Source organism: Lytechinus pictus, chromosome 1 (assembly GCF_037042905.1).
Source record: "Lytechinus pictus isolate F3 Inbred chromosome 1, Lp3.0, whole genome shotgun sequence".
In the NCBI taxonomy this organism is placed as follows: Eukaryota; Metazoa; Echinodermata; class Echinoidea; order Temnopleuroida; family Toxopneustidae; genus Lytechinus; species Lytechinus pictus.
In genome coordinates, this window is record NC_087245.1 from 33539071 (window position 1) to 33558731 (window position 19661).

The following is a 19661-nucleotide window of genomic DNA, read 5'->3' on the forward strand; positions in this document are numbered from 1 at the left end:
TTCTTCTGGTCTGAATATAAAAAAAATTCAGCTTACCCGTCGCGCTCACATCATTTGGTATACATAATGCTAAGTTCACACCAACGGCGAATGCCGCGCTTTAAATCGGCGATCAATTCGGCGTCATTTTTGTTTACTTTTCAAAAATTTCACGATCTCCTCAGATATGTTATGCTCTGATAAGCTCTGACACGCTCTAATACGAAGTTCGTTCCCGCTTTGGGCGACAAATTATTTGCCGAATCGCTACGGCTTCTCACGCTTTGATGCCGATTGATCATGATTTATTACACTTTAAATCACGCTTTCATATGCTTTATTACTCTTTCATAAGCTTTGATGCGCTTATCACGCTTTAAATGACGCTCTGATACGATTATCAAGCTCTCTTGTGCATTGATAGGCTCTGTTAAGCTCTGTTACGCAATGACAAAATTCGAGATTCTAATTTCATCCCGCCTCTGATCCAGAGTATATATAAAGATGCAGCAGATACACGAAATCATTGCATCTTAGGCAGAAGAACAAGATATGGAAGTTCAATATGTACCAGAGTATGAACCATCTTATGATGTAGACATGACCTTTGTCTCCCTGCTATATTACTACATCCTAGCCCTCGAGGCAGAGGAGAGAGAGGAAGAACAGCAAAGACAAGAGGAGATTGAACAACCAGCAGGAGGGAGAAGACCATTCATCAGGTGCTGCTGGACCAGGCCATGGCTCACTGAAGAAAGAAGACAGCAGTATGGCCAGTACGCTATCCTCTTGGACACACAACTGAGGTTGCGAGAGTGGCACCAGTCATCCAGAAGCAAGAGACTAACTACAGGTACCCTTTGTCAGCTGACCACAAACTGGCAGTCACCTTAAGACATCTGGCCACTGGGGACAACTACAGATCACTGGCATATGGTTTCAGATGTGGTATCTCAACCATATCAGAGTTGATTCCAGGAGTGTGCAGGGCCATTCAACATACCTACCACCCCTGAAGCATGGAGCACCCTTGCCCAGCAGTTTAAACAGAGAATATCCCCCATGCAATGGGTGCCTTGGATGGAAAGCACATAGCCATTAAGAAGCCAGGAACACAGGCAGTCTCTACTACAACTACAAGGGGTTCTTCTCTATACCTCTGCTGGCATTGGTAGATGCAGAGTACAAGTTCATCTGGATTGAGCTGGGAGGTAAAGGACACATGTCTGACTCCCAGATATTCACAGACTATTCCCTACTTCATGCTGGGTGACGATGCTTTTGCCCTGAAGATCTACATGATGAAGCCATACAGTAGAAGAGGGATGACAGATGAACAGAGGATCTGCAACTCCAGGATCTCAAGGGGGAGAAGAGTGGTGAAGAATGCCTTTGGCATCATGGCCAACAGGTTCCGGTGCCTGTTGGGAACACTGGAACAGAAGGTAGATAACGTCAGATATTTGGTAGAGACTGCTGTGGTGCTCCACAACCTGCTGAGGAAGAGGGTGGCGCTGGCAGCCAATGCGGTGGACCGCGAAGATGAAGAGCACAACTTCGCACCAGGGGCCTGGAGAGATGGACCTCACTGGGAAGATGTTCCGAAACCACCTGCAAGGGGGAACCTCGCCACTGTGGATGCCAGACATCAGAGAGATCATCTCAGAGAATACTTCGTCTCTCCAGTGGGTGCTGTTGACTGGCAACAAAGAATGGCGGGGGGGGGGGGGTACTTCCTGATTGAGTTAAGAAAGGAGTGGCTCAGGTATCGTCAGAAGCAGATGATGAAGATAAAGACTTTTGTGTCTGGAAATAAGAACATTCTCCCATATGCACACTTTGTTTATTTGTAATATAATTTTGAAATAATTCTTGTATTATGTGTACTTGTGAAGATATTATTATTGATGTTATTGTTGCTGTTATGTATTTCATCTGCTTGTAAAAAATATGAATAAAGACTTTATTGATTTTTTACCCATGAAAAATCAGATAATACTTCTATTGTAAATCAGGAGTGAACATTTAAAGGAATCAAGTTGCAGAATTTGAAATTTAGATATGTGCGATAAAATATCTTAAAAATACGCAATTTTTGTTAAACTGATTATTACAAATTATTAGAAATTGATTTTCTTACTAATGAAAAAATTAGTAAGAAAATCAATTTTATATGTGAGATAAATAACCCTTATTGTAACAGAAAAAATTAAACAAAGGAAATAAAATATAAACATTATAAAATTCAAAAAATGAAATATAATAAAAAAAATAAATAGAAAAAACTTTGTGGAAAACTCAGAGTTTTCAACAGAGTTTTTCTATTTTTAAAAAATATAATTCTATTGCCTTTTCTATTTTATTATGTTTTATACAGGGTGTCCCGTAAAAAAATGCCCGGTACACTTCCGGTCGTTTTTTTTGTTTCATTATTTTTTGTTTCATTGAAGAGACCAACTCTTCATTTAGTAACTGATCCAAAATACCCAACAAATTCAGTTGTTTTTGTGTTATAATACTTCTTGCAAAGGTCTGTAAGCGGTAAAAATCAGGCTGAACGAACCCTTAACTGTAGGGCCTATGGGCAAATTATCAAAAGTACATGATTTTACTGCTTGCATCCCTTTGCAAAAAGTGTATGAAAATAAAAACTACCAAATCATATTTCGTAAAGTTTTGGTCAGTAACTTATAAAATGCTGCCCTTTCCAATGATATCGAAATTGTTGCGCATTCCGGACCAGAAGTGTGACGGGCATTTTTTTTGTAGGACACTTTGTATTTTTATTTCTTTTTGTTTTATTTTTTTCCTCTTTTTTGGTTGGGGGATTTGTGTGTATTTTGTATTGTTTACATTATTTTAGTTTAATATGTTCTATTTTTTTTATTACATTTTATTATAAAATGCTTTTTTTTATTAACATATTCTCTTTTACTATTACATGGAACATGTTATCACTATGTACAAAAAGCATAAAACTTAACAAAACAAAATATTTATCAGCTTTTACATTTTTTTTCTTAAAATAATGCATCCAACTTTAGGCCCAAAACCATTAAAAATGTACAATTCGGGTTTCGTGATTTTTTCAAAACCATTCTGACTACGAAAAAATGCAAGAGAATACACTGAATTTCAACTTAAAAAAAGGGGGGGGGGGCAAGAAATGTTGCAAACTTTGAATTTTTCTGAAATTTGAAGCTGAACATGCACATGTAACTCTGTAACTTACGTTACTGCGCTTATTTTTCTTTGACCATAATCATTCTGTTAAGGGATGGATAATGAGACTATCCTTCGTTTGTTGGATAGTTTCGAAGATATGACTATTCTTATTTCAATGTTTCTACTATTTTTTCATTCATTTGATGAGTTACTGTAACCATGAATTAAGATATTGATAGATATGATGGAGGTTGTTAACTATGTAAAGTTAGACTGTTCCTATTATTATTTTGATTCGTACACATAAAACTTACAGATAACTGCCAAATGCTTTTAGATGGATTTGTGTTTTCTCAAATGGATTTCTCAAAGAATCTCTGTCACCACATGACAAAAGAAATAGTTACTGTTTAAACCTTGGTAACGTTTGTTACGCATATGAGTCACGTATGTTACATATATTAAACTCGAAAAAGAAGATAAATTGGTGAAAGAGCGTACAAAGTGGGGTCACCGCTTTGAACCAAGCTCTCTTAAACTCTGTTAAGCTTTCCTACGACTTTGTTAAGCTTTGTGACGCTTTGATAAGCTTTAATACGCTCTCCCCGCTTTACGCAATCCGTGACAGATCGCTTCATATTTTTAAACGTTTAAAAATTGTTGGTGCTCTTGCCGAATGTCCCGAATTGCTCAAAGCTTTCTCATGCTCTCTTACAGTCTTTACGCTTTAATTAAGCTTTGTTACGCTTAGCCGCCGCTTTGCACGCCGCTTTAAAGCGCCGTTGGTGTGAACTTAGCATAAGGTCTTGATGAATTCCGACATAAAAGCCATAGAATGCCCCTCTTCAGGTCTGAATATAAAACATTTTCAGCTCGCGCTTCGCGCTCGCAATATTTGATTAGAGAGATACGGGTTACACTTCGTAATTCCGAAGATTCGTTATTCCCAAGGTTCGTAATTCCAAAACGCGTAAATTGCCTATACCTCGATGTTCGTTAATCCGAAAATGAAAAAGGGTTCGTTATTCCGAAGGTTCGACAATCCAAAAGCCTTGAACCTTGAAGAGTAATCCTTTCCAGCAGCTTCAAAGCTATCCCGGGATGAAAACATTCTGTGTATCAGCGCGAGGTGCCATGCTGAGGTAATTTGAAATTTCACCTCTATACATTAAAAGTGAGTGTGCACCGTGCAAGTAAAAAGAGCCTCTTGGTTTACAGCATAAGACTTAGAGACCCAACAGGAGGCTGCATCGCGCGGATGAATGGCAGTGCGACCTCTCTAAATACAGCTCGGTTTGTTCCTATTACAACAGGTCCTGGTAGGTGATTCCAAATTTTGACGTACGTGGGAAGAAAGAGAACTTGTATGCATCAGTGGTTGCTTTCGGGATAGCATATTTAAGGCTGTGATCATGTCGTCCAATATATATGGCAGGACCAATGGTAGGAGGAAAAGGTACAGCAACTAGACGATGATGAATTTTATGGAAGAGGGTACACTGAGCAATAAGAGAGACTATCCCATCCGAGTGCAGATACAAGGGCTGAGGAAGATGTTGAGGTCCTTTAGACACCCTGTACAAAGCGAGCAGCTGATCTTTGCACTTTTTCAATTGAGCTAACAAACTGTATGCGGGTTCCATGCCTCTGATGCATATTCCTATTGTGGACGGACCAATGCAGTGTAGGCTCTGGCTTTCACCTCTTTGGTACATGGTGACAGTCCTAAAGTACGACTTGCTTTGTGTCTGATGTTCTGGCAGTCCTTATTCCAACGTAAATCAGCAGTGATCGTCACACCTAGGTACTTGTATTCACTTGCTCTTGGTATAAGATCATTGCAGAGAGAGTAATCACATAAGCCAGGCACACATTTTCAAGTTATTGGTAGAACTGCACACTTCTTCAAATTAAAAATCATCAACCAGGTTGAAGACCAATTGGATAGTTGCTGGAGATCCTGTTGAAGAATGTGATGGTCCATACTTTTGGAAATATCTCTATAAATAACACAGTCATCAGCAAATAGCCTCATACTTTACCTTTTCTGATCTTGGATGTCATTTATTAATAACAGAAAGAGAGTCGGGCCGATCACAGAGCCTTGCGGCACTCCAGAAGTGACACTTTTCCATTGTGACTTGGTTCCGTCAACTACCACAGCTTGTCGTCTGTTGTTAAGGAATGACATGATCCAGTTGAGCGTATCACCTGTGATGCCATAATACAGGAGCTTTGAGTGTAACCGTTGGTGAGGTACTCTGTCAAAAGCCTTCTGGAAATCCAAAAAGATAGCATCAACTTGTTCTTACTTCTTGATGACAGAGGTCCAGTCATCAATTGCTGACGTTAGTTGGGTGACCATTCAGAGTCCTTATCGGAATCCATGCTGTGCATCTGTCAGGATATTATTAGATGCAAGGTGCTTTGAGACATGACTAAGGACAACATGCTCCATGATGTTACAGCATATACATGTGAGTGAAATAGGGCGATACTGTGAAGGTTCACTCTTGTCACCTGACTTGTGTACTTGGGCAACAAGTGCTTGTCTCCAGTGTGATGGGGTAACACCAGAGTTGCAGCTCTGCTGGTACAAGAAAGAGAGGGCAGGAGATATTTCTTGGGATACAAGTTTCAGGAGTCTTGGTGGGATTTCATCTGGATCACATGTTTTGGAGGGATTCAGCTGTCTCAACTGCTTTTCCACATCAGTCCTATGGAAATGTAGGTGCCCTATTGGTGGGTATTGAGAATTATCTTTAGATGGCAATGTTTGACTACTTTCTAGAGTGAACGTTGACTGAAGATGGTCATTAAGGGCCTCTGCCTTTTATTTGGTTGTAGCACACATCTTGGTAGTTGTGCGTAGATATGGTATTCAAAGGAATTCAGAGCGGCAGCTTTTGATGTATGACCAAAAGTTTTTGGGGTTTTCAACAAGACTGGTTCCAATGATGTTGTTCACGTAGTCAGAATGAGCCCTGTTAATAAGCTTAGCCACATGATTCCTGAATCTTCTGTAGATTTCCCAAGCAGCAGTACTAGGCTGTCGTCGTGCTCTTTTAAAAAGCCTGTCTCTTTTCAAATATCAGTGGTAATCCATGGTAGATTTTGCTTTCCTTGATCTTTGACAAACATTTATTTGTTTGGTATTATTTATACAGGGTAACCCCATCAGTAGTCAAATACTGTTGTACTTGGGGGCCCTGTATAACTTAAAACAAAACAAAATACAAGCATATATACAATACAAATGGAAAATACAAATCCTGAACATAAACAGATGGAAATTTCAGTCATAAATCTAATAACATAAAATTGTGTATGAAATTTAGAACAATAATTTACAGAGCTACAAGCTGAAAGCAATAGGGGAAAGAAAGATAGAAAGTAAGGATGAGTTGAGGTAAAAAGAACACGGCAGAGAGCTAGAGCGGGAGAAGAAGTTACATCACCATTTACACTATAATGCAATATTATAATAATATCTGTCAGTTCTTAGCTGCATGGATCCAGATTTAACATACCAGATCGACCGCGGCCAGGGACCAACCGAACTCTAGACCTACCTTCAAATCAAAACCCAAAAGAATTCAAGAAAAAAAGTAAAAACCAAAACAAACACCTAATGAATCCCAAACCCGGGAGGTCACCGACCACAGCTATCCAGAAGCAGTCCTGGGTCAATGAAGTTTGTAGTGAAACAAGGTAAGAAAAAGGACAAAGATTGTCGTGTACAATAGTCCCAAAATACAATTCTTGCTTATATATTAAACTGGGTGTATCTATATGCGTCCAATATGACGATGCAAAATAATATTTTGACGTGGAGTTTTTAACTTCATTAGGAAGTTCATTCCACAGGCACGCACCGTGATGGGAAAAAGCTCCTTTACCAGCTTTAATTGGTGCGTGCCTGTGGAACCATGATTCCACGGTTCAATGCATTTCTAGTATGATGGGAATGGACGGAACTAAATCTCGGGAACAAATCTGAGAGGTAACCTGGGGCTTCGCCCTGCATAGAATTAAATATAGTTTTGCACATTTGAAATCGCCATCGTTCTTCAAGTGGACCCAATTTAATCTTGCAAACACTACTGCAGTAGGTGTATTAAAGTCTACCTGCAAGACCAGTCGAGCCATTCGTTTGTGCTGTTTTATCAAAGTGTCCTTTAAGTTTTGGTTACAGTTGGTCCATGCGTTGCAACCAGTGGCGTAGACAGGTTCGTACACCTGGGGGGGGGGGGGGATGACTGGGCTGCCAACGCTAGTGAGGGCGCGAAGCGCCCGAGCGAGGGAGCGAAGCGACCGAGCGGGGGGAGGGGGTTGTCCCCCCTCCCACGGTAGGGAGCTTTTGCAATTTTGAACTTGAAATCGTGCAATCTGATGCATACTTAATGAGGTATAATAACACACACAAGCGCGCACGCACACACACACATACTCACACACACACACACGGGTGCGCGCACCACACACATACTACACCTTGAATGGAGGGGGGTAATTGGGGCTAACCCAGTCGTCAAAACCGGCATCAGCTTCATCATCATCTTTCGCCTCAGATGCTCCATCACCCTCAATGGCACTTTCTTCTGGTTGAACTTCAGGAAGAACATCTCCGACATCATCCGATTTTGATGTAGACGGCTGTTCGTCATCATGTTCTTCTTTCTCATTGTGCTTGAAAAAAGAAGTGATCTTTGATGTTTTCAACTTCTTATTATGAGCCATCCTAGAATCCTAAAATCAATTCACGCTGTGAATTATGTAAGTGACACACTCACATATATTTCCCCCTTAAAAAGTTAAGGAAGACAAGGCCTCCTGCTGAGCGGACTCACCACGTGTTTTTGTTTTCTAGCTGACTGCCTTAGCGCGTCCCTTCTCTCCCCGCACGTAATGCGCACATAACACGGCGTACGCTCGTAATCCGCATCCCTGATTTTCAATAGCTTCTTTCACACGTTAAAAGCCAATCTTGTGGTTATCTTGTGGTTTGCAATCTTAGAGGTATCTTGTGGTTATCTTGTGGTTTGCCCCATTTGAACACGCAAAACTCCAAAACTCGTTGTTATATTTTGGTTTCCACACCACGAGATTGCGCGCACTGCAAAATATGCGCGATTAATCTTGTGGTTATCTTGTGGTTTCCAAACCACAAGATTACCACAAAATACTTGTAAGATTTTCTTTGTTTTACCGTCTGAATTGGCTTTCACCGTGTGAATGCGGCTAATAACAATAAACACAATTACAATAATGATGAGGATTATTATTATCATCATCATAATTATTATTATTATTAATATTATAATTGTTATCATTATTACTATTATTATCATCATTATGACTTATTAAGTAGCCAAATATCATTCCCCCAAACCTGGGGGGGATGATTGTACATGCCACCCCCCCCACCTTGTGAGGTGGGGGGGGGGGATGCATCCCCCTCATCCCCCCCGTTGTCTACGCCCCTGGTTGCAACTGCATTCGAGATGCGGTAAAACTAATGAATTTGCCAATAGTTTAGCGCTCGAAACTGTCTCGTATTTCCGTTATCTAGCAAAAAGTGCAAGTCTAGACGCAACTGTTTTACTGGTTTCATTTACATGAGTTCGCCACGTGAGTTCATCAAAATGTACTCCGAGATATTTGAAATTCGACACTCGTTCAATTTTGTTAAATTGAGTACCAAATTAATTGTGCATTAACCAACGATTCACATTGTGTAGATCTTCATTCATGATTAAATATCCTGAGTATGTGTACCACTATATATGAGAGGTGCACCATCTGCGTACAACACGATTTCACACCTATTTACAACTTTGGTAATATCGTTTACTATGATTGAGAATAAGAGGGGCCCAAGATAGACGCTTGGGGAACCCCACTACGAAATTTTACAGTTTCAGATGATACCCCTTTTACACATGCTCGTTGAGTTATGCCTTTCAGGTATGAACTGAACCACTCAAATTCCTTTCCTTTCATACCATATACAGAGAGTTTTTCCAGTAATAGATCGTGGTCGACGGAATCAAAAGCTTTCCTGAGATCCAGGAAAACTACACCAGTCAGTCGACCACGATCAATCTCTTTGTACAGGCGATCCGTAACTAGGTAAGTACAGTATGGGTAGAATGATGCTTTCCGAAAGCCAGACTGCTCCTTTACTAATATGTTATTTTCAGTACAGAAATCGTGGAGCTGTGTATGAATTACCCTTGCGAAAACTTTCATGACTATAGGTAAGACTGATATGGGCCTAAAATTGTTAGGGTCGTGACTGTCTCCACCTTTTTGTAAGGCAGTAACTTTGGCTTCTTTCCATTCATTGGGTATGCAACCGGATTCAACTGAGCTGTTATATAATCTTGTCAAATGAACGTAAATGACTGGTGCAGCCGATTTCAGGAGTTTGACATTCAACCCATCGCTTCCGGTCGCCTCTTTCGTATCAAGCTTTTTTAGAATGCTTAGCACAACATCAGGTTCTATCATGTCAAATCGTAAGACCTTGTTAACCTGGGAAACACTGGTCAAACAACTCATGGTATTATTATTTTCATTAGCATGATCAAATAAAGCATTTGCACCAAAAGAACTAAATATTTTATTCAACTCATTTGCTATTTGCTTAGGTTCACACAATTCGTTCCCGTTAATATTCAGAATATTTGTAGTTTATCTAGGTCTACCTCCTGTTAGCCCCTTTAAGATCTGCCAAAGTTGAGCGGAGTTATTCTTATTTTCCAAAATACTCCTCTGATAGAAGTCTTTTTTCAACGTTTTCTTAAAGTTATTTACATGATTCCTACAAGTACGATAATGCATCCAATCTATGGATAACCCAGAATGCTGTGCAAGACGTTTTAACTTATCTCGTTGGTAAGATAGAGTTATATATTCATCATTAACCCATGGTGTTTTCACACCCCTAACATTCATAGTAACAACTGGGGCATTAGAATTACAAATTTGCATGAAATCATGTTATCAGCGATTCCAGTCATTATTTAGATCGTGGTCACTAAGACTCTGTCAAGACAGTACTCATGCAAACGTTATTAGGCGTATTGGTCAGAATAATATAAATGAGACTCGTACTGTTTTCGGTTATTCTAGTTGCAGATTCGATTACTTGTTTTAAATCATTATTGTTACATAGATGGTCAATAAAACGAGAACTAAAACTACAAAACACATCATCATTGAAGTCTCCCAATACAGTGCGTCCCAGAAAAACGAAACCGAGATTAAGCGATGATTTATCATAACTTAAAGGAGAATGAAACCCTTGAAACCAACTGAATCCATATCAAAGAGAAAAATCAAAGAAACATATTGTTGAAAGTTTGAGGAAGATTGAATGAATAATAAGAAAGTTATGAGCATTTAAATATTGAGATCACTAGTGCCATGTAGATCCTCCCATCGGCAATGCGACCAAGATCTGTGATATCACACACGTACAACTCCCTCATTACTCTAGTACTTATTTCACTTATATTCTCACTTTTATAGAGTCTATCACAAGGTGAGGTGTTCTCTTTATGAGATGACAAGTACAGAGGTTTCACAACATTATACCATTGATGAATCGTTTGTCATATGATTAGAATAAGCAAAAAGAGATGTTTTGGGGTATATTTTCAGTGTGCAAATGGGAGAGTTGTACGTGTGTGACATCACAGATCTTGGTCGCATTGCCAATATGAGGATCTCCATAGCATTAGTGATCTCGACATTCAAATGCTCATAACTCTTTTATTGCTAGTCCTATTTTACTCAAAGTTTTGTTGATCTTATTCTTTGATTTTTCTGCTTTCACAAAAGCTAACTTGCTCCAAGAGTTTCATTCTCCTTTAACCATAAATACAATAGACAAATGACCTACCAAAGTAAAGCTTAGAATCTCCTCTTTCATATGATAAGATTATTCCTCATTCACGCATGAGTGAGCAAAAACAATTTGAAGTAAGGATACCAAAAACTCATTTGGCGGGGGGTATCTGAATTTCAAAAAGAAAATCACATGCCTAATAAGTTCAATATCTGCTCTTTTATTTGATACCTTAATCACAAAAAATGGTCAAGAAGTAAAAAAGTTATGTTCCCTCGAAACAATGCTTGTATTTCCATAATTTCATCAAATAAACGTGTTTTCACCGGTTCCCCACAGAAGCTATCGCACGGTTAACAAAAGACGTAATGTATGGCTGATCGTCAACAAAACGGAGTGTCGAATGAGTTTGGACGCTAGCCTGTAAAACCTCTTCATTTTATTGAAATTCAAGCCTTATTTCAAATAATCAGAACTTTGTTATTTCTTGACCATTTTCTTTAATTGAGGTATCATATTAAAGAGCAGATATTGAACTTTTCAAAAATGTGGTTTTCTTTTTGAAACCCAGATACAGCCCGCCAAATGACTTTTTGGTATACCCTCTTCAAATTGTTTTTGCTCACTCATGCGTGAATGAAAAATAATCTAAGTAATTTCAGATGAAAGAGGAGATTCTAAGCTTTACAATGGTAGGTCATTTGTCTATTGTATTTGTGATTAAGTTATGATAAATCATCGATAAATCTCGGTTTCGTTTATTGTGGGACGCACTGTATATAGACTTCTTTTCCTTGAGAAGTTGCCCTAACTATAGATTCTTCGATGTTTCTTTGATACGAAATATCAGAGTTTGGAGGTCGGTAATATGTGCCAATTAATATATCGGGGGACTGTTTAACTTGAGTTCAATCCATATTGATTCGAGTCCGTCATGTTCAAGATCAAATCTACGCGTGTAATATAAAGAGTCTAAAACATTAACTACAACACCGCCACCATGACGGTTACGATCGCGCCTCTCCAGAACACATCAGAAAATATCTATTCAGGAAGAGTTATCGATCATCCTCCAGTTTGTTTCCTCATCTCTCTTTTCAGGATCAGAAGATAAGAAGCTTGTTGAAAAGTCAACAGTAGCTTGTTTGAGCTGTTGCATGCCAGCTTTGTCGAAGAGATGAATCCTTCTTGGAGTTTTCGGTTGATACTTTGGGGTGGACGAAATGTTGAATGTCAAGATGTAATGATCAGAGATTCTAGGATGCAATTCAACATTCTCCACCAAAGGAGGTCAAACAATATTGTCAGATGAAAGACGTGTAACATCTTTGACCATCTGGAATAAGTAGTTGCTGAGAAATACATCTAATAACTTTTGGTGCATGCCGTGGTAGCAAGATTAGTCGTAGACTGAGTTTCCCAGTTGATGTCTGGATGATTGAAGTCTCCAGCTAAGACGGCATTCGGTTGCCAACGGCGACTTCTCATCGATTTCGACAAGGACTCTTCGAGGCCTGAGACACTCAGCTGCCTGTTGTTTGGTGGGCAGTAGTAACAGCCACAGAAGAAGGAACTTGAACCTGACATGTTAAAGTTTACATGCAAGACTCTCTAACTCCGCAAACGTAAGTCACTTTTCAACCAAACTCGGATGGTAGATGTACTTAGGGGACCTGCATGTTATGCTACAGTCGGAGGTCACATGGTAAGGTCAAAGGTCATTTTCAGGTCAACGTTAAAGTTTACATGCAAGACTCTCTTATGACACCTAACTCCACAATCGAAAGTCACTTTTCAACCAAACTTGGATGGTAGATGGACTTGGGGGACCTGCATGTTATGCTGCAGTCGGAGGTCACATGGTTAGGTCAAAGGTCATTTTCCGGTCAACGTTAAAGTTTACATGTAAGACTCTCTTATGACACCTAACTCCGCAACCGTAAGTCGCTTTTCAACCAAACTTAGATGGTCGATGGACTTGGGAGACCTGCATGTTATGCTGCAGTTGGAGGTCACATTGTAAGGTCAAAGGTCATTTTCAGGTCAACGTTAAAGTTTACATGCAAGACTCTCTTATGACACCTAACTCCACAATCGAAAGTCACTTTTCAACCAAACTTGGATGGTAGATGGACTTGGGGGACCTGCATGTTATGCTGCAGTCGGAGGTCACATGGTTAGGTCAAAGGTCATTTTCCGGTCAACGTTAAAGTTTACATGCAAGACTCTCTTATGACACCTAACTCCACAACCATAAGTCGCTTTTCAACCAAACTTGGATGGTAAATGAACTTGGGGGACCTGCATGTTATGCTGCAGTTGGAGGTCTCATGGTAAGGTCAAAGGTCATTTTCAGGTCAACGTTAAAGTTTACGTGCAAGGCTCTTATGACAAGTGTTATTCCATCCCAGTCATTTCACAATGAAGTTTCGATACAGTTCTGTTGCGTGCCCTCGCAAATCACGATATTTCTGGTTATTTTCATAAGTGGGCGAGACACAAAATCGCTTTTGCCTTGTTCATTCTACAATTTCATCCAATTTGTGTTAGCATGCACAAATACCAGCCATCCTACCTCCGCACCGGCCGGCAGGCGCGGTCAGCCATGGCGCTTACATACTCAAGCGATGGCACTGCCGCTGGATTGTGAGGCGCATTAATGTGGTGCAGCGAAATTTAGATGAAGAATGTTCAACCTCACGTATATTTGTTATCATATTGATATGCAAAAGTCATAAAATTGCTATCACCACCACGTAATATTTTAGGAAAAATACAGGAATAAATACTAAATATTTTTAAGCATGATATTTGCTGTAAAAATCTTTCAAGTAAAAATGTTGAAAATGAGGAAATGAAAAAAAAAATCAACTCTACAATCTACTAAAAAAGTGCGCTGAGTGAGGGGCGGAGCTTAATAGTGGTCACAAAATAAGCTTGACTAAATCGGGTTAAATTAGCTGATTGGTTTATTTAATGGCAGAACTCAATCCTATTTACTGAAGAATTAAAAACACATTAAAAAACACAAGACAATAATCTAGTAATATTTTTAATTTAAAATGTGGTTCATTTTTGTCAATTGTTTTCATATTTTTGAATTTCTGTTATTGAAATTTAGTCTTTTCATAAACTGTTAGTTTACCTCAACGAACGTAGAGGGCAACAACACACATCAGCGTTGCTATTAGGAAGGTCCACTCGATGCGCGCATACAAGGCCCGTCAAAACATACATGGCTCGATACTGGACCATAATTTAATTTGGTCTGTTAATTAGGTCTATCTTTAGACTAGGGCTTACCTGGGCTTGAGCTTGGCTGGTGGCCGTATTCGATCTCTGCCTGATGGGTTGCAAAAAAGTTGGGTCGGATTTGTGGATATCACATAATTATTTTATATTTTCAGACTCCGATCTACACTGTAATGGAAAATAAGGATTCTAACCTTGAAAATTTATCGTTGCAACTGGCAGTTAGTGCCACATCAAGTATTGTCATAATCTGTTAGTTTACCTCTATTTTGATATTAATCTCTGAGAGTGTATTGCGTCGGTTCATGGTTTCGTTGGCATGACTACCAAATTGTTCGCGCACTTCAATTGTATGCGCGTATCGAGTGGACCTTCCTAGATAGCAATACTGCAAAGTGTTGCTGCCCTCTACGTTCATTGATAGAGATAAACTAAAAGATTATGACAACAATAGATTCAAATAATAGTAAAATAAAAATTAACAATGGAATGATAATGTATCTTATTTTATATTCTTTGTTAATCTTCAATAAAGAGGGTGAATTCTTGTCATTTAATAAACCACTCTGCTAATTTCACCCCGATTTTGCCAAGCTCATTTTGTGACCACATTTAAGCTCCGCCCCTCATTCAGAGAACCATTATAAAGTAGATAGTAGAGTTGATTTTTTTTCATATCCTCATTTTCAACATTTTTGTTAGAAAAGTTTTTACATCAAATATCATGCTTAAAAATATGAACAATTTATATCTGTATTTTTCCTAAAATATTACTTGGTGGTGATTATGATTTTATGACTTTGCATATCAATTATGATAACAAAGATATGTGAGGTTGATACATTCTTCATCTAAATTTTGCTGCACCACAGGAATGCGCCTACTCAATCCAGCGCCATGGTGGTTTGACCATGCCCAGCCGGCGTCCCGGTAGGTTTGGCCGGTTTACCGGTTGGTGGTATCTGTAATTCTGCATGCATGCTTACATAAATTAGTGTAAAATTATAGAATGAAAATAGTATCTGTGACATATAACCTTTGCCCCTTGATAGTTCATAAGTCGAGACCCGTCAGAATATACATGGCTCGATACTAAACTATTTCGGTCTTATGTTCGGTCTAACGATGGACTAACGTTTTAGATCTAGGTCTATGGCTTAATTGGGTTTGCTCGTGTAGTGGCCGTATTCGATCTCTGACTGGTGGATTGCAAAAAGCTGGGTCGGATTTGTGGATATTACATATCTATTTAGTATTACATATCGTATTCATATTTTTAGACTCCAATCTACACTAAAAGTGAAAATTCAGATTCTTACCTTGAATATTTATCGTTGCTCAACTGCCTTAGTGAGCACTTTTAGAAATGTACGTCCACATAGTGGACTGGTACGAAATGACGTCATTTTTTGGCCTGCCATATGCCTCAGGTCTTCACACACGTCCACTATCAAAATCGAGAACCTCGCCACATCCATTTTGCGGTTCTCCTAAATCATAGACGACGTGCACGTGAGTGACGTCATTTTAACCGTTCAAGCCCAGCATGAAGATCAACCTTTCCCTTTTAAAAGACAGTTTTCAGTGACTTTTCACAAAATTAATGTAAGTTGTACGATGCATTATGTTTATCATATTTGAAATTGCTTTCTGATCTCGAAAATATACATCGATATATATCCCAACTCGCGTAAAAAGGAATCAAAGCAAGTGAAAGGGCACATGTGCACAAGTTGCACCTTCGCATCACCCGACCGGGTCGCCGGGCGATGGTGCGCCAGACCTTCCGGGTCGGGCAGCGTGTCATGACCCGCTGGTTATCGCGCTGTTTCGAGTGGACGTACGTACACGTACAAGTCGAGTGAAATCTAAAGTATTCGCATCTGTAGTGAACGAGGGCAGACGACGACGTTGACTCGAACGATCAGAGGACTGCTACGTCGTTCACGTTCACTGCTCCTAAAAGCCCTTAGTGCCACAACAGTGACAGACCAAGTCCATATCCTTCGAGTCCATATCTAGCTAGGTCGAGTCTGTCGAGTATGCGGCCAGCACTGTTGTTTGCGCAGTACGCGCATGTACCCATATAAAAATAATAATAATAACAATACATGAGATTTGTATAGCGCACTTTCCATCTCGATTAGATGCTCAAGGCGCTTTAGAGCAGAACAACAAAAACTATTTACATAATACATGTCTGAACAAGAAGTCAATGTCTATCAAAAACCGTCTTATACAGGTATGTTTTCAGGTTGCCCTTGAAGGTGGTCACTGAAGTCTGGGTTTTCAAACTCTGTGGGAGAGAATTCCATAGGCTATGCCTTGCATGAGCAAAGCCCGTTCCCCGCATGATTTTGTGAGAGATTAGATGATGAGGATCGTAAATTTCTTGAGGGTTGGTAATTATGCATCATTATGTGATCGGGGAAGTTTCGGCGCTGTCAGGACAGAAGATCAAGGTCTTGGCTTTGGTGTTGGCTGGTAGTTTTGGTAGGGGCAGTGAAATTAAGCAGAAGAACGGTAAATACATGTCATCAGACTATGTATTTTAATTGATGTGCAAACTACGAAGAATCATGACTACATTTTGTCTTGTTTTTTTTTGCAAAATGCATTAAAATTCTAAAAATAATATTTTACATTCTTTGTTGGTGTTTTTATTATCCATGAAAAATAATAAAATTTAACAAACGAAAAAAAAATCAACTCTGCAATCTACCCTAATGGTTCACTGAGTGAGGGACGGAGCTTAGAGTGGTCACACAATCTGAGCGGAGTGGACCTTCCTCAAAGCAATACTGCAAAGTGTTGCCTGTCCTCTACGTTCGTTGGTAATACGCGTCAACGAACGTAGAGGGCAGCAACACTTTGCAGTATTGCTTTTAAGGCCCGGTCACATATAGGCGACGCACGTGAGGCGCATGGCCCACGTGTTGAATTTTGGCAGTTTTTGTCAATGCGTTGTTACTCGCTAGATCTGCGCAATTGTTCGTTAAGCGTTCGACGAGCGCGTTTTACCAACGTTATGTATTCGACGCTCTCCGCTTGTGCGTCGTGATATTTTGAGCATGCTCAAAAATATGCGCAGAGCTCGACGCATGACTCTATTCGCCATGAAGTCGCCATCCATTCGCAAAGCACGCTAGACTCAATTGAAATATAAAATTGCAGTTCTCCAACATCAGCATAACCTAATGGCACTGACTATTCACCAACTACAAGTCTCCAGAGAGAGAAAGGAAAAAAGTCAACGAAGATACTGGGTCCGACCCTGGATCGGAAGGAGAAGACAGTTTGGCTTGTATGATCAACTTCTTGTAGAGCTCCGCAACGAAGACCAGGCAGCCTTCAAAAATTTCATGCGAATGCCACCAGAGATGTTCGACGAACTGCTAACAAGAGTGGGCCCGAGTATCACCAAACAGAATACAACCTACAGAGATGCCCTCAATCCTGGCCTGAAGCTTGCTCTCACCCTTCAACATCTTGCGTCTGGGACCAAGTATCGCTCAATGTCCTCAGTATCGCTCACAATACCATATCCCTGCTCATCCCAGATGTGTGCCAGGCCATCATCGAAGAGGACAAGGGTGAGATGATGAAGTGCCCCACAACTCCCAATGAGTGGCGTGCCATATCTGACCAGTTCATGGAGAAGTGGAACTTCCCCCATACATGTGGTGCACTCGATGGAAAGCATGTCAGCTGCAAATGTCCAAACTACAAAGGATTCTACTCCGTTGTCCTCATGGCGCTCGTAGATGCTGATTATCGCTTCATCTGGGTAGACATTGGTGGTATGGGATCGGCATCGGACGCTCAGATCTACAATGCTTCTGAGCTGAGAGAATGTGTTGAAGATGGCAGTTTAGGCCTCCCGGATCCAGATCCTCTTCCCAACGACAACCAGGATGTACCATACTTTTTCGTCGGCGACGATGCATTCGCTCTACGCCCTAACATGATGAAGCCGTACAGTCTTAGAGGTATGACGCAGTCGGAGAGCATCTTCAATTATCGGCTTTCCCGAGCCAGAAGGGTTGTCGAAAATGCCTTCGGCATTCTGTCCAACAGGTATCAAAATCTCCTGACCACAATGCAGCAGCAGCCAGCTACCGTCAAGCTCATTGTCACGGCATGCATCATCCTCCACAACTTGATGAGGACAAGGTACCCAGGTATGCAGAACCAGCAGCTTGACCGTGCCGAGGACCTTGGTCATGACTACGTCCCAGGAGCATGGAGATCATGCCTTAACATGCAAGACACCATCTCTGTCGCTGGCAGCAATACCTCCAGCAGGGAAGGAAAAAGGCAGAGGAATCTTATCAAGCACTGGGTCAACTCCGAAGCCGGTGCCGTTCCATGGCAGGAGAAAATGATATAGACATTTATGTGAACAGTTCGGGCAGCTTTGATTATACAGAGATGTGATTGGATGATGGTTGATTAATGCTTTGTACTATTTCATTTCATTCTTTATAAACTGTTTATTTGACAAGCATGCACTTGCAAACATACATAATTATACAAACGCACACACACACGCTCGCTAACAGCGCAAATACATTTGATTACAAATCCACACACACTTTTCTCCTACATGTGTCTATTCTTAGTTTTTTTCATATTTCCCCTCTCTTTACCTTTTGGCTCTTCTTTGTAAAGAAACCTGCCGGAAACTTTTTTTTTCTTCAAAACTTAACTTTTGTTTTCCCTGCCTGATAAATTGACACTGATTTGAATATAAAATATTTTCAAACTATTTTTCTCTGGTAGTGTAAGTAACAAAATATATTTTCTTAATAACATAGTATTATTTCTACAAATGGATACATTGCTTTATAGGTTTTTTTTTTTGTACTGGATATCACCTGAGTCTTTTTTACCAAATGTGTTCTAATGTACTTCTGCTCCCATTTTCCTGATATCCCTTTCAATTCCTATTCTTTATCTTTTTTCATTATTCATGTCCTCTCTTTAATTATGTAATTATATTTTGTAATTATCATAAATTAGAGCTATTTCAAGAACTAAATGTATTCGCGTTTTTATATTTCCATTTCATTGATTATTATGTCGACTTGTATATTGTGTAGATCCAACTTGCATGTTGAAGAAGTATAAGTTTAATAAACACATTTTCATGTAGTTTGACAGGAAACAGGACTGTATTGTATTTATTCATTGCACCAATTGTTTTTATTAAAGGCCTTGCAAAGTTAAATTAGTTATACCCCCATCCACTTTTAGTGGGAGGAAGGAAGGGGGAGGGGTACAAAACAGAAATGGAATAAACTAAAATCATTATAAGTGTTTTCTTTCTTAGCATTTCTATAACATTAAACTCTTTGTCTTAATCTTTTGCATTAAATTTTCATTTTATTAACTTGGCAAGTCCCCTTCA

General features: G+C 39.7%; 1 protein-coding gene across 1 annotated transcript; it reads left to right on the forward strand.

The window, feature by feature from the left end:
• The first annotated feature begins 13550 nt into the window (after positions 1–13550).
• LOC135155411 (uncharacterized) lies at positions 13551–18641 on the forward strand. Its single transcript, XM_064104336.1, has 2 exons — positions 13551–13645; positions 17576–18641. Exons 1-2 carry the CDS (start codon positions 13551–13553, stop codon positions 18639–18641), a joined length of 1161 nt encoding a protein of 386 aa, XP_063960406.1.
• Positions 18642–19661: the final 1020 nt, after the last annotated feature.

Excerpts from the sequence above, each read along its gene's own strand:
- LOC135155411 (XM_064104336.1), top strand. The coding sequence starts at position 13,551 with ATGCACAAATACCAGCCATCCTACCTCCGCACCGGCCGGCAGGCGCGG. Across the intron at positions 13,646-17,575 it reads GATGGCACTGCCGCTGGATT|AGCTCCGCAACGAAGACCAG; the intron begins GTGAGGCGCATT and ends AACTTCTTGTAG.